At 38.9% G+C, this 16435-nt stretch overlaps 1 protein-coding gene across 2 annotated transcripts in view; it reads left to right on the forward strand.

Annotated features, from left to right (window-relative positions):
• PRKG1 (protein kinase cGMP-dependent 1) overlaps positions 1 to 9875 on the forward strand; it is a 1232275-nt gene extending 1222400 nt beyond the window's left edge. For both annotated transcript variants that reach the window (XM_028104583.1, XM_028104582.1), the window contains exons 15-18: positions 6275 to 6397; positions 6481 to 6543; positions 7828 to 7894; positions 9777 to 9875. In XM_028104583.1, the coding sequence (XP_027960384.1) occupies positions 6275 to 6397; positions 6481 to 6543; positions 7828 to 7894; positions 9777 to 9875 (352 nt within the window). The remainder of the gene's footprint in view (positions 1 to 6274; positions 6398 to 6480; positions 6544 to 7827; positions 7895 to 9776) is intronic.
• Positions 9876 to 16435: the final 6560 nt, after the last annotated feature.

A 16435-nucleotide genomic window follows, 5' to 3' on the forward strand; every position in this document is an offset into this window, starting at 1 on the left:
GTACGAGGGAAACCCCATAAGGCTATATAAGCTGATTTTTCAGCAGAAACTTTGCAATCACAAAGGAGCAGCATGATACATCCAAAGTGCCAAAAGGAAAAAACCTACACCCAAGAATACACTACCCATCAGGTTTATCATTCAGATTTGCAGGAGTGAGTGAGTTTCCCAGACCATCAAAATAATGGAGTTCATCACTATTAAACTGGCCTTACTAGTAAAAGAAAAAAAAACATGTTAAAGGGAATTCTTTAAGTTGAAAAGACCATAATTAGAAGAAAATTATGAAAGAAAAAAAGCATTAGTAAAAGCAAACATACAGTAAAGGTAATAGAGCAATGACTTATAAGGCTAGTATGAAGATTAAGAGACAAAAGTAGTAAAATATCGAAAAAATATAAAATATGACAACATATACACAAAGTGGCAGGAAGGGGGTAAAAAATCAAGTTCTTTTAGAGTGTGTTTGAACTTAAGACACCCTCAACTTAATATAGCCTATAAGTAGTATATTATATATGAAGCTCGTGGTAACCACAAACCTCAAAACTATAAAAGATACACAAAAAAATAAAGACAAAAAGACCAAACATTACAGAAACTCATCAATCACAAGAGAACAAGAGAAAAAGAAACTGAGAGCCACAGAAACAACCAGAAAACAATTAACAAAATGGCAATAAGTACACACCTATCAATAGTAACTTTAACTGTAAATGGTCTAAATGCTCCAATCAAAGACACAGAATGATGGAGTGGATAAAAAAGAAAAAAGACCTATCTGCATGCTGCTTACAAGAGGCAAACTTCAGACTTAAAGACACATACAGACTGAAAATTTAAAAAATGGAAAAAGATATTCCATGCAAAAGGAAGGCAAAGCAAATAAATAAATGAATGCTGCAGGAAGAATACTTATATCAGATAAAATAGACTAAAAAAAAAACTGTAACGAAGACAAACAAGCACTGCATAATGATAAAAGGATCAATCCAACAAGAGGATCTAACAGTTGTAAATATTGATCCACCCAACATGAGAGCATCTAAATATAGCAAGCAGGTATGAACAGACATGAAGGGAGAAATGGACAGTCATACAGTAATAGTAGGGGACATTAACACCCCACTTACATCAATGGACAGATCATCCAGGCAGAAAAATCAATATGAAACCGTGTCTTTGAAAGACACGTTAGATTAGATGGATATACAGACCATTCCATCCCAAAGCAGCAGAATACATTCTTTTCCCATGCACATGAACTATTCCCCAGGATAGAGCAAAACTTAGGCCACAAAACAGGGCTCAATACATTTAAGACTGCAATCCTATCAAGCGTGTTTTCCAACCACAATGGTATGAAACTACGAATCAATTACAAGAATAAAACTGGAAAAAAAAATCATGGAGACAAATGAAAATGCAACAATCCAAAATCTTTGGGAAACTGCAAAATCAGTTCTAAGAAGGAAATTTTTAGAGGCACAGGCCTACTTCAAGAAACAAGAAAAATCTCAATCTAACCTTACACCTAACAAAACTAGAATAACAACAAAGGCCAAAGTTAGAAGGAAGGAAATAATAAAAATCAGAGAGAAAATAAATGCGAGACCAAAAAAATAATAATACACAAGATCAACGAAAGAGTTGTTTTGTTGAAAAAATAAACCTCTAGCAAGACTCATGAAGAAAAAAAGAGGATCCAATATCCAAATAATTAAAATCAGAGATGAAAAGGAAGTAACAACTGACACCAACAAAATACAAACGTTGTAGATTGTCCACTTTGCTGGCATATAAAGAAATGGATACATTTCTAGAAATATACAATCAGGAAGAAATAGAAAATCTGAACAAACCTATAACGAGGAACAAAATTAAAGCAGTAATCCAAAAACCCCAACAAACAAAAGGGTAGGACCAGAAAGCTTCACAGGTGAATTCTACCCAACATTTAAAGAAGAGTTAAGAGCTAGTCTCCCCAAACTATTACAAAAGAATAGAGGAAGGAGAGCTTCCAAGTGCATTCTATGAGACCAGCACTGCACGGATACCAAAACCAAAGACACTACAGAAAAAGAACTACAGGCCAATATCCCTGAAGAACATGGATGCAAAAATTCTCAACAAAATGTTTGTTAGCAAACCACATTCGACAATCCATAAAAAGGATCATTCACTACAGTTAGGTGGGATTTATTCCAGGGTTGCAAGAGTGGTTCAGTATTTTCAAATCAATCAACATTATAAATCACATGAACAAGAGAAAGGGCGAAACCCATATCATCTCAATAGATGCATAAAAAGCTTTTGACAGAATTCAATATCTGTTGACAATACCGTCAGCAAAGTGGGTTTAGATAGAAGATGCTTTAACCTAATATAGGCCCTATAGGAAAACCCAAAACCAAGATTTTCCTCTAAGATCCAGAAACAATACAAGGATGTCCACTGTGACCACTCTTATTCAACATAGTAATCGAAGTCATAGCTGAAGCAATCAGACAAGGAAAAGAAATAAAAGGTATCCAAACTGGTAAGGAAGAAGTTAAACTGTCACTACTTGCTGATGACCTAATACTATACATAGAAAACCATAAAGACGCGATCAAAAATCTGTTAGAAGTAATAAATGAATTCAGTAAAGTTGCAGGGTACAAAATTAATATACAGAAATCTGTTGTATTTCTATACACTAACAACAAAGTAGCAGCAAGAGAAATTAAGAAAGCCGATTCTATTTACAATTGCACCAAAAAGAATACAATAACTAAAAATAAATGTAACCAAGGAGGTGAAAGACCTGTTCTCTAAAAACTATAAAATAGTGATGAAAGAAATTGGAATAAATGGAAAGATATGCTATGTTCATGGATTGTAAGAATTAATATTATTAAAATGTCCATACTACCCAAAGCACTCTATGGATTCAGTGCAATTCCTCTCAAAATGCCAATAGCATTTTTCACAGAACTAGAACAAATAATACTGAACGCTGTATGGAACCACAAAAGACCTTGAATAGCCAAAGCAATCTTAAGAAAGAAGAAAAGAGCTGGAGGCATCACAATCCCAGATTTCAAGATATACTACAAAACTACAGTAATCAAAACACTATGGTACAGGCACAAAAATACACACCGAGATCTTTGGAACAGAATAGAGAGCCCAGAAATAATCATTTTCTTATATGGTCAATTATCCCCAACAAAGGAGGCAAGAATATACAATAGGGAAAAAACAGTCTCTTCAACCAGTAGTTGGGAAAACTGGACAGCTGTATAGAAAAGAATGAAACTAGACCCCTTCCTTACACCATACACAAAAATAATCCCAAGATGGATAAAAGACCTAAATGCAAGACCTGAAACCATAAAACTCCTAGAAGAAATAACATAGGCAATAATTTTTTTTTTTTTTTAAGATTTGGGGGAGAGAGAGAGAGAATGAGTGGGGGCAGAGAGAGAAGGAGAAACAGGGAGCTCGATATAGGGCTCCATCCCACGACCCCCCAGTCATGACCTGAACCACAGGCAGATGCTCAACCGAGCCTCCCAGGCACCCCAACAATCTTTTTCACATCGATGTTAGTAACATTTTTCTAGATATGTCTTTTAATGTAAGGGAAACAAAGGCAAAAATAAACTACACCAAAATTAAAAGGGTTTGCACAGCAAAGGAAACAACAAAACACCAAGGCAACCTAGTGAATGGGAGAAGATGTTTGCAAATAATATGTCCAATAATGAGTTAATATTCCAAAATATACAAGGAACTCATACAACTCAACACTAAAGAAACAGTTCAATTTAAAAATGAACAGAGGACCTAAATAGGACCTAAAGAGTAACTTTACCAAAAAAAAGACATCCAGGTGGCCAACAGACACATGAGAAAGATGCTCAGTATCACTCATCATCAGGGAAATGCAAACCAAAGCCACAATGAGATATCACCTCATACTTGTTAGAATGGTAAATAGCAGATGATGGTGAGGATGGAGGGAGAAAGGAACCCTTCATGCACCGTTGGTGGGAATGCAAGCTGGTGCAGCCACTGTGGGAAACAGTATGGAGGGTCCTCAAAAAACTAAAAACAGAGCTACCAAGCAATTCACTTCCACACTGGGTATTTCCCAAAGAAAAGGAAAATACTAATTCAAAAATATATAGGCACCCCTATGTTTATTGCAGCATTACTTACATTAGCCAAGTAAGGAAGGTAATCTAAGTGTCCGTCAGTAGATAAATGGATAAAGAAGATGAGATAGATAAACACACAGAGGACTACTGCTCAGCCATAACGAAAGAATGAGATCTTGCCATTTGCAACAGTATGGCTGGACCTAGTGGGTATCATGCTATGTGAAATAGGGCAGACAGAGAAAGACAAACACCATAGGATTTCACTTATACGTGGAATCTAAAAAAAGAAAAACTAAAAGAACAGAAACAGACCCATAAATACAGAGAACAAACTGATGGTTGCCGGGGGTGGGTGGGGGGGGGGATGGGCAAAAGGGGAATGGGCAAAAGGGGAGTGGGAGGTACAGGCTTCCAGCCATGGAATGAGGAAGTCCCGGGATGAAAGGCACAGCACAAGGAATACAGTCTACGGTATGGTGCTATGTGGGGACAGACGGTAGCGACACTTCCGGGGAGCAGAGCAGAACACACAGACTGGCAGAATCACTGTATCCTACACCTGAAACTAACATTGTGTGTCAGCTCTACTTCAGTAGAAAATTAGTAATACTGGGAGATCGATAAGCGTCATCTCGTGAGGATCACGACTGCTACACTTGAATGTTTGCACTCCATCCAGAGGCGGTCATTGAGTATTTTCTGGAAGGGGGTAACCTATGTGGTAGTATTTAGGAATAATGAGCCAGGAGTAACGTGTGGGGCAAGCCAGAAGAGGGACAGGCTAGCTGCTTGGAAGCTCACTCCAGTAACTCACATCTAGGAAGCTGAGAACTTAGAGCAGTTAAGATGCGGTGGAAAAGATTGCTTCAGAGAAAGTAGTAGCTGCCCTGAAAATGACAGGAAGACCGAGGACTTTTAGCCTCGGGTCCTTGGTGAGGCTTCAGTGAACAGAGAAAGCCCTGAGAAGAATGGGTGGAGCAGAGAGGACGCACTCCACACACGCTGTAGCCGCTCTCCTACTAACATCGGCAGGAGGAGTTGTGCTGGGGTCCTTGTCTGGAGCCTGCTCGTTGAAAGGAAATAATTTGAACTGCTTTTAGTGAAAGTGGGGGGCAAAAATAATAATCGCGAGAGACATGAACCCAGTATTAGGAGAATAGTCTCCCAAGAAATGATCTGTCCAGGTGTCTCACTTTGATGGGAGGAGGGGTCTTTATCATCTCTGTGTTCCCTGAGCCTGGCACAAAGCTACCCTCCGAGGATGGATCTGGCCCGTGGGGGCCTCCTAATAAGGAGGCCTCGTGTCAGGTCATCTACTGAGGACTGATGAGCAGGGAGGGGAGGGGAGGAGGGGCACTCTTCTGCAGAAGGACTCGTTCAGCAGATGTTCACTGATCACGCGCTCTGTGCTGGGCATTCTCCCGACTCGGGAACAACACTGAGTCCGGAAGGAAGGCAGAGAAAAAGCATAGCAAGTGGCAGAAAGGGTGTGTGAGAGAGCATAGCAGGCCACTCTAAAGCTTAAATTCAAGGGGCGCCTGGCTGGCTCAGTTGGTGGAGCATGCGACTCGTGACCTCAGGGTTGTGAGTTCAAGCCCCACGTTGGGTGCAGAGATTACATTAAAAAAATAAAATCTTAAAAAAACACATTGCAACGATCTAGTCTAATACTTGAATTTAAACTTTATGTTGGTTGATAGAGGTCATGGGATCAGTTCCGTGACCAGAAATGGCGTGCTGATCCGATTGAGCCAGGGTGGTGTTGGAAGGAGATGGCGTCCTATCACAGACGTCCTTGTATGTTCTAGTGATGTTGCACTTCGGCTCGGGGTAATCAAGGGCAGGGAAAGAGCTAGAAAGTGGAAGAAGCATCTTGAATGGCCAAGGACAGCAAGAGGGGTTCAGCACCTGCACGAAAAAGACAGACTTGACCCATGTATGGTTTTGCTAAGCGATCTCCTTGAAAAGGTTTCCATGCTGTTTTGCTATTGATGCAGCATCATTCCCTTACCACTACTCATATATGTCCCTAGATAAGAACTGATATAATTTGTGGACTTGTAACAATTTAAGATTTCTTATTTAGAAAACCAAAGTGATTCTCTTTTCACGTCTCCTTCTCACAGCCCACCTTTCTCAGGCCCAGATCCTATGAAAACCTATAACATCATACTGAGGGGGATTGACATGATAGAATTTCCAAAGAAGATCGCCAAAAATGCTGCTAATTTAATTAAAAAACTATGCAGGTAAGCATTTCAGCCCCATGGCTTTTGAAAGGATCATAATGCCAAAGTGATTCGATTCCTTAAAGTTCTTATTTTCGTTCCAGGGATAACCCATCAGAAAGATTGGGGAATTTGAAAAATGGCGTGAAAGACATTCAGAAGCACAAGTAAGTGTTCTTTCCTTGTCCCTATCGGTGGAGGGTCCAGAAAGCAGGACAGGTACCTCCCCAGGCTGGGTGATGGGTAGTTAGCCTACAGAAACATCCAAGGGGACGTGAGACCAGTTAGCCTTCTGATCTGAGGCCCTGGTGCTGGGGTGTCTTGGAAACATCACACAAATACACACGACCCCTGAGCCATACTAAGCGACTGATTCACTGAATTCGGTTTCTTCCAACTCCCACTAGTGGGCATTTTTCCTCTCTGGCACAAAGAGGAAATGTGTACTTTTAATTCTGGGATTCTGTTCTCTACCAGGGTATCAAAAACCAAAGTCCTCTACCATATCATGCCTCATTTCCCAGACTAAAACTGGAATATATTTTCCCACCACTTCCTTAACTAGATGATAAAACAGAGAGAAAAAGTACAGAGTACAGTGGCTTTCTTTAAACCACAGCGACATCTTAAATACTAAACTTTATCTAGTTAATTGGATTTTTAAATGCTAAACTAAGACCCAACAGGTTTTTATTAGTCTATTTTGGTAACACTCACAAGAAATTCATATCCCTACCAGAAGAACTTATTCATCAAAATATCTGTAAATATCTGAAACACCTGCTAAGAATTTGGTGTAAGCATTTGCTACTTTAAGGACAAAACCAAAAACCTTAGTGTTATCTGGTCCTCATTTTCACAGGAAAAACTACACAAAATACCTTCAGTCTATTTTAATTAAATGTGTTGACATTTTATTAGGAATTGCTATGACCCTAGTATTGCATATTTAATGTTTTTTTTTTTCTTCTATGAACACACACAAAAAAGTGCCAAGTCAGAGTTAGACCTAATACAGTGATGTGGAAAGGTTAATTAACTGAGGCTGCCCACAGAATCAGTGCAAAGCTGAAAGGATAATTTTCTGTCCTGACTTTTGATGCCCTGGTTCTATAGCCTTAAAATAAAACGTCCTGTAAGGCTCAGGGCCAAGCATATCATGACATTTATTAAGTTATAATGATAGTGTAGGAACAAGGTCATACAGTCTGCCTGAAATTGCTAGAAAAGGAATTATTTTCTAGTTGGTGCTAAATATTTCAACAATTAACTGCTTTTATGGAATGCATCTTTTAAATAAACCTGGCCCTAAAAATTTGCAATTAAATAGAATACATTCTTTCACATTGAAAATGTTTGCCTAGCTGCTTTCTATCACATATGTTGCAATGAGGTTTTAGCTGAAGTAAAATGCCTTTAACTAGCTACCGTTTTTTTTTTTTCTTTCCTAGATGGTTTGAGGGCTTTAATTGGGAAGGCTTAAGAAAAGGCACCTTGACACCTCCTATAATACCAAGTGTAAGTAGACCATCCAGCTTATATTTCTGTGACACACGTATGGTGCTTAGGTCAGTTGTTAAAAGTTTTATCCTCTGATCGGCTTAAATAAACTACAGGAGAAGTACCACCTTAGAATAATGGCATTGAAAACCCAAGCTTAAACACAGGTCACTTAGGGGATGGTTGCTTTATGTGTATTTTACCATTACCTTTTTAAACTATTCATTCTACTTTCCTTTATTTGTGAATAAAAATGGACTTTTAGTACAGTAAGTGTTAAATATCCACTGATGTAGACAAAAGAGCATAATGGGTGTCCAGCAACCAGTTTTTTTTTTTTTCAGAATATATAAACTTCATACATCACTGCCCGAGAATGCATGAACAACTTTAATGAATTAGGCTTCTTGATGAATTATGGCCAGTTTAGTGTATACAAGAGTATACTTGGGTGAGTTAGGGCAGTGGGCTGTTATTTTGTCTTTATGATCCCGGTTTATGCCCCACCTTGCTCTGTCCGCAGGAGCCTAACCTGTAAGAGCCACTCAGAGCATTCCTGTGCTCTCTGGTTTCTGGTTGGGTTTGGTCAACAGTCCAACGGCCATTTTCAACAGCCACCAATTCCTGGCCAATAGTGTTTCCATTTATGCCTCCGTATCACTTCGAAGTACTCCCAGGCAATACCGTGTTCATTTATCCTTTCGTGAGGCTCTAAAAGGAAAGGATTCTCTTTCCTGAACTGTCTTTTCTGAACACATCAGGCGTTTTGTTAAATAGCAGCCCGGTGATGGTGACCAAGTGTGTGGCACCTTTACGTATTTGTATCTGACACTGCATCTGTCCGATGAAATGTGCTGCATCTTTACAAAGAAAGAGGGGGCTGCTGCGCTGTCCTGAGCCATTCAGATACATACTTCATTTTTCTGGGACTAACTCAAGACTGCTCTTGAGACAGAACCATTTTCCCTACTGCTAAGATTTATTTCTGTGACGACGTTTGTGTTTATTCCAGACAAAACACAAATCCCATTACCATACCTCCCATTACAGATGCTAATGGCATTCCTGAGGTTCTGTTTTTAGAATAAATTAGAGTAAGAAACTTGGAGGTGTAAATAGTAAGCCGAAATGATACTTACCTAAATCTATCAGCAGTTTCCTTTTCTGTAACAGTAATACTGAATGGGATATATTTATGGGTATACCCATATATATTTCATTCCATATTAGTGTCTCAGTGGTTGCAAATATTCTAGAAGATGAGGGAAACTAAAGCATGGATTTTCACCGCTTTTACTGATGCTCTCCAGATTGGACTTTACCCAGTAAATTTGCAAGAGTTTTGCTTGAGTTTAGGAATGGCTTTTTATTATACTTGAAATACCACAAAAGCCTTAAGATGGCCTCCAAGGCTCTTCACGACAGGATTTCTGCCTCTTTTTCCTATTTCTCTTTCCACTACTCTCCTCTCTTATAGAGCAGCCACCTTGGCCTTCTTTGGTTACATCACAGCATGAAGCACTCTTTCTCACCTCAGGACCTTTGCACGTGCAAAAATCGAACTCATCGATTCTTAGTTTTGAAATAATATTTTTTCAAAGAGGCTTTCCATCATCACTCTTACACTCTTTTTTTCTTCACAGCAGTAACCAAACTTTGTTTGTTTGAATCCGACAATGTACCCTCCGCTAGAGTAGAAACTTCTTGAGGATAAGAGCCATGTCTGTTTTTATTCAGTGCTGTTCCCCCCTATACAAAGCACAAAACCTGGTAGACAAAAAAAAAAAAAAAAAAATAGTTGTCGATGAGGGCCTGAATAAAGAACGCTTTGTAAAACTCCCCTTTGGAATTTGACTCGCAAATGAAGAAATCCTTTCCCTGTCCATCCTCTCGTGTGCAGGTTGCATCACCCACAGACACAAGCAATTTTGACAGTTTCCCTGAGGACAATGACGAACCGCCACCTGACGACAACTCAGGATGGGACATAGACTTCTAATGTATTTCTCTTACCTGCTTCTGCCTTGCTGAAGTCAGCTTTTTCTGAGACACAGCTGCCAGCAAACCTGAGGGACGGAGAGAAGATTAGTGCTCGGGGTCACCATGATGCCTTTGATCGATGCTGCTCCAGTAACTGCAGTGGCATTAGGACAACAGTGCTCTATACATGTTTTCTGTTTGATCCTAAAAATAGCAGTTGACATGGTGGTCCTGAAGCAAAGCCTTTCACACCAGTCAAGAGGTGTCTTCTAGTGTTGGAATGATCTTGCTTTGCTCTATAATTTGAAAGACTGCCAGAAACACTTCAGTCTAGTAAAAGCGTCTGCACCTTGCTAGAATTATCAAGAAGATCAAAAAAAATTAAGTATTGGGTACGATAGATGACGGTGGTACAAAAACTGGGAGCTTCCTTTCCTTTTCCCGTGAGGGCATAGGCTACATTCAGATACATTCGCGCAAGCCGGAAGAGGGTCACGCATCGTTGGTCACAGAGGTCATGGCAAACCAGTGCTAGAAGTTTCATGATTTAATTTCCCAGCAGTGCTGATGACGAGACTGAATGTTACCTTTCCTTTCCGACAGATTTTAAAAATTGATACGATAAAAGCACAACTGCTATAGGTTCTGCTGAGAGCTCTCATAGCAGGTATATATGCGTTTTCACAGGATTGAAAAACAAAACAACAACATGCATGATCTTTGTTTCTTTTCTCGATAAATTGGCATGACAGAGTGGGGGAAAAAAACAAAAAGCAACTCACAAACCATTTCATATCTTTTAAAACGTTGTGCTTCAAGATGGTCCTGGAAATAAATGACTAGCAGCCAATTGATTTTTATTTATTACTTAACATGCCCTCAGACTGAGGCTTAAAAATATTCCCTTTTATAAAAAGAAACCCTTGGGGGGTGGGGTGGAGAGGGACTAAGATCCATCCAAAAATAAAAATAAGAAACTATATAGGTGCTATGTATATCTTTCATCTGTAAATGTCCGTGTCTGAGCAGACAACACAAATTCTACTCATCACCTGTGTAGCCAGAGACTCAAGCATTCTTCACTACGTTTACCAACCAAACTCCCGTCCGATTTCACTTACACAACATAGCCAAGGGTTGAGGGGGAAAGGTGATTGAAACCCATTCAGCTGGCTTCTTGTCTTAGGCCTGAACCAGAAAGAAGAGGAGGAAAGCACAAAACCATTGAGATTCAGCAGATGAGAAAGCTTGCTTCTGTGAGGTCAGGGAACGGGACCAGACCTAGCCCGCTGCTGAGGACCTTGTGGAGAATGAGCCACTGTGAGTTCCTGCACATGTGAGAGTAGGGAGGGGGTCGAGAAGAAAACAGGACGCCTATTTCTCAAACATAAATTTTAGCTACCTAGGACAGAAATATTGCAATCCTGTAATGTACTGGAAAATACCAAACTTACTTGCTTTTCTCATGAGGGGTAAAGAAGCAGCATTTAAACTGAGTCCTTTGTTGGCAGGCGAGTTGACTAAACTGTCCCTAGGTAGCAGACTGTTCTGGAGGCTCTTCCTGGACAAGTAGCATTCTCCCTGAGTAAACAAATGCATACTCTTATATTAAATTGAAGGTTGCTTTTTTCCAGTATAAAGTTGCTTTTTTTTTTTTAAATCAATGAAACGTAAACATTTCTGCAAAAAATATATCCACACAGGTCATTACACCATATCCGAGAAGGCATATATTATGATTTCTGTTTGAATTTTTCATACCAAGAGTACTTTAGAATATGGTGTCAAAACATAATCTATGAACCATTTGGGGAATAAAAATACTAAGGGCATACTATATATAATCAGAATAAAGTTACATTGAAAGTTTGATCCCAAGATGTTACTGTAATTCTTGTGTTAGAGTTTTCCCTCCCTTACAAATAATTGCTCAAGATCAATTCATTCCCCAAGATACCCACATTCTTCTACAGATATCAGAATATAAAATTAAACCTATCAACCTAAAAATCCAGCTATGAATGCTATTTCAGCATTTTCACATTGCTTTTAACTGGGCTTTTAAAAGTATACAATTTCAACATCATGGTCACTGTTCAGTGGTTTTTGTTTAAAGACAGAGCAGTTTAGGCCCGCTAAAGGTTTGCTAGAATACTAAGTTCATCTAGTCACTAATTAAGAGAGAGATTCTGAGAATCTGCTCCTGCAATTTTTCAAATGCCCCAATAGCCCCAGAGCTTAACCCTTACTGTGGTTCAAGTCTAAGACAGCAATGTATACAAGTTCTCTGAGGAATGAAGGAGCAGCATCCGGTTCAATGGGACTGTCGGCCATTTTTCCCACTTGTTAGCACATCTTTGTTAAATTTCACCAGTGGCATTGCATTAGGATGTCTAAAGCAATCACTAACAAATAAAGGTGAACTACAGCTTCCAAAAATTGCTAACAGAAAACAGTCCTCTAATCGTCAGCATTGAAATTTAAGGATTTAAATCTTGTCTTAATGAAGACACTAGGGCTAAAATTCATGGTCAGCTTTGTAAAGCGCATCTCACTTTATTTCTGAATTGTTCATGCCCCTCTCTTTTCTTACACTAAAGAACATCTGGACAAGTTAGTGCCAACTTGTTTGATTTGTTAACTGACGTTCTTGTTAATAAGAAATAAGAAACAAGGGCTTTCTGTGCCTCTTGATGCACAGGAAAACTGAAAACTGCCAAGGAAAGGAACATCATGATATTTGAGATAAATTGAACACATTAGAGAAAATGATTTCTTGAAATTTGCTATAAACGATCTTTATGTTTGTATCTTCTTTGTTATTCACGTATGAATCAGATCCATGTGGCATTGAAAACAAATTTCTTTCTTTTGATTACTTTATAGGTCACCTTTTTTTTACTTAAAATTATGGGATATGCATGTGAATCACACATGTGTAATATATAAATTCAGCTATTGAATTTTTTTTTTCATTTCATTTCTATGTGACGGAACTGATGGTGAACTGAAATTTTAAAGAAGTCAGCTATCATACTGAAAATAAGGATATTAGAACTGATTTCATACGGTAGAAGGTGATCCGTGCATTCTCCATAATGACATTTTCTTTCACAATAGGACCACAAATATTTATGTAAATAGATATTTTTGTGTGATATTTTGTGGTACATATAACTTTTTTTAGTGTTTCACAGCATTATTATTTCATTTTCTTTGTACCGAATGATGTTTTTAGGTCCAAGTAGACTTGAATTAATGTCATAATTGTCAGTATTATTGAAAATTACGTCAACTGTACGGTTTCATCTGTTCCATAGTTTAGAACATGACCTGGCTATCTGGCATTGTTGCAAGTGCCTTAAATTCATGGCATCCTATTAAAAAACAAATTTGGTGTTATGCTGCATGACAAAGACAAATACACCTCAAAATGTTGTCCTTTCTTAGCTTGCTGCGTTTTACAGTTCTTTCTGCTAACAATTTATAAGCCTTTATTATATAATATTGATGAACTACAGAAATGATAAAGTTGTTCTCTTATTTCTGTTACACGTACCAGAGCTGTGTATCTGTTACTGAGATACAGCGTCATTTCTGTGAAATGTATAAATGTATGTGCGGGTCAAATTAATATATGACATACTATCAGTCTGTATACAGGTATTCCTGTTTTGCTAAGCTGTGCAGATTCAGTTTAAAAAAAAAAAAACACTTAGTGCAGTCAAGTTCTAACGTCTCATTTTATAGACTCCATTACCAACGATCCAACTCAAAAGAAAAATTGGAAAGTGACTGCTAACCACACCTCGTTATGAAACCAATGATGAACACGTACCTTGGTGCACTCCTCAACAAAACAGGATGCTTTCTGAGTTCTTGTATATGCAAATCATTTATGAAGCAAGTTTTCAACAGACCTGGCAAGATAAACATTGGAAGTGTGTTAGCCCTCCTCTTTATCTGCCCCTGAATTAATAGAGCTCTGGGACCTTGACCATGACTCAGAGGTTTGGGCTTTCCGAGGAAAGGGACATTTCTTCAAGCATCATCTATCCAATTTATTTCATTGTATGATGTTTTTACAACTGGTCAGTTCTTTTGTATTCTTACAGCTATGGTTGATTGTCCTCTTACAGTTTGTTCTACATGAAAGAGTCCTTTGTTAGTCAGAATGCAACAACCGTCATCAAATGGTCATTGACCACTTGCACTCTTTTGATGTAGATTAAAGACTTTTTTCATAAAATTAACCTGCTTTGATTTGCTCTGTATTTTTCCTGCAGCTGTAATTGCCGAGTGCCTGTTGTATACTTTATAGAGTTGAAATAAAAAAAAAATAATTACTTTTGAACTTAGTGGATGTTTAATTCCAGACAAGACTCCAAGAATATAGTTGATGTATCATACTGGAATGGAAATACCCTGGGGTACTATGGGAGAACATCACTAAAACAATGTAAAACTTACTCATAACCCAAGTGTCCTTCACAACATCATGGTATTAGGATCTGATGTAAAACTAATCTAGCAAATCGGTTTAAAGATTTCAGGAGGGATAATGTTGTTGGACCATCCACTGTGAACAGAAAAGCCAACATAGATACCCACACAAACCCCAACCGCAGCAGTGCTCTGTGCCTCACAATCGCCACCCACCACCACACACTCCTTGTTTGGGCCACCCCTAGTCAAACTCTGAGCCAGGCAAACAAACAATCAAAAAGACAATTCTTGTATAAGGCTGTGTGCTGCGAGGGAATTATTTTGTATGGAAAGCAACATTATGAATCTTTGTCTAAGGTTTATGTATCTGATTCCTCTGTTATATTTTATATTCTTAAGGAAGATAAATTTAGAAAACAATACAATTGCAACAAGTTCAATTCTCCAAAACCCTGGTGAACATACTCCTCTACCCCTCCGTTCCTCACCGCCGTGAATGGAACACAAATTAAAATTGGCTGCAACATAAAGATTTCCTTAATCCGACTGTCCTTGTCTTGTTGACATCCCATCACCAGGGATGGTGAGTTGAAAACCCCTTTTGAATAAAAACTAGAAATAATCCAGTTAACTTTACCAGGCAGAACTGATAAAATGACTTTAAAAAAATATTATGTGACTAGAACACATCCAATAATTCCATTTCTCCTGCAAATAGAACTGAACCACAGGTTTTCAGGATCCATCCTTTAAGTTCTGTGATTTTCATATCCTTGATCCAAGAATGGTCTTCTTTGACCCTGGAAAGTTATTTTTGTGTAGTAATTACAGTTTTTGGAGAGGCACGTAGACCAATACTCAGGATCATTAGTGTGGGGGATGGTGAGAATGTTGCATCCACACCACTGTTCCATCTTGCAATTGAAATAAATCACTACCCAGCTACTTGACTATGACAAAAGGAATCAATTATACATTTGACCTGAATGTATTATTGATCATCCAACTTGATCACATTATGCTTGCAGATCAACCGCTTAGATTCTCAGTAATAGCCCCTAAATGTGTAATGCACGTAACACAGAACAACCACCGCACTGTTTTTTTGTTGTTGTTGTTGTTTTTTCTGAGAGCCCTATTTAGAGTTTCTCTCTGTGTTCCATACTTCTCCTTTCCAACTCACAAGGCCCATAAATTGATAAAACAGTAATGTTTACCTATTACAGCTGTGTTTTTCACCCAGGGGGAGTCTATGGGGCAAAACCCAAATCCATCCACATGCCTATTAGCAAAGCCAGACAGATTAATCTCAACCTCACGCAAAAATAATAAAAAACAAACCAAAAAGAAAGAAAAAGAAAACAAGGCATCCCTAAATAACCCTAAAGGCTGGCACAAATTTCATAAAAATTATTGGACAGGCTCTCAGGGCACATGTTCTAGACCAGTGTTTTTCAAACATCAATATGATAATATGTATCTGGGAAATATGGTGAAAACATATTTCCAGCATCACCCACAGTTCTTTTGAGGTAGCCCAAGAATCTGTATTTTTAACAAGCACCTTAGTATATTTTAGTGAAAATACTTATATACATCCATGGAAGACAAATAGTAAAAAAGGATTCACAGGAAAGTATTTCAGAAATTATAAGGTAAAAGGGAGAAGGAAAAAGTCATGGGCATGGTTTCAGCCACCCTGCTAGGGCACCCCTGCATGGAATACACCAGAACACTCCCGCCTGCACCAGTCTTGGCTCCAACAGCCTGTCCAGGGCACTCCCTGCCCTGAACACCTTAGGACAACCCGCTTGTACCCGATTCAGCTTCAACTGTCCCACCAGGTCGCCTTCTGTATGGAGAGTGCTTGGACACCCTTGCTTACAACCCCTTCAGTTTCAAGTGTCCTGCCAGTGGGTATTTTGCTAAGAGAGCTCAGTGGCCATTCCATCCCATACCCATTTTAGCTTTTAGCTGTCTTGCCAGGCCCCCACCCCCTCCCTAGAGCACCCTAGGACCTCCCAGTTCTAGCAGCCTCTATGGGGCCCTGCCTTAGTTCTAGCAGCCTTTTTGGGGGCCCCCTGTGTGGAGAGTTCCCAGAACACCCCAGTTTACATCTACTTCAGCTTCAGT

Source organism: Eumetopias jubatus, unplaced genomic scaffold, assembly GCF_037043125.1.
Source record: "Eumetopias jubatus isolate StellerSeaLion01/CBP00866 unplaced genomic scaffold, mEumJub1_p1.0 scaffold_17, whole genome shotgun sequence".
NCBI lineage: Eukaryota > Metazoa > Chordata > Mammalia > Carnivora > Otariidae > Eumetopias > Eumetopias jubatus.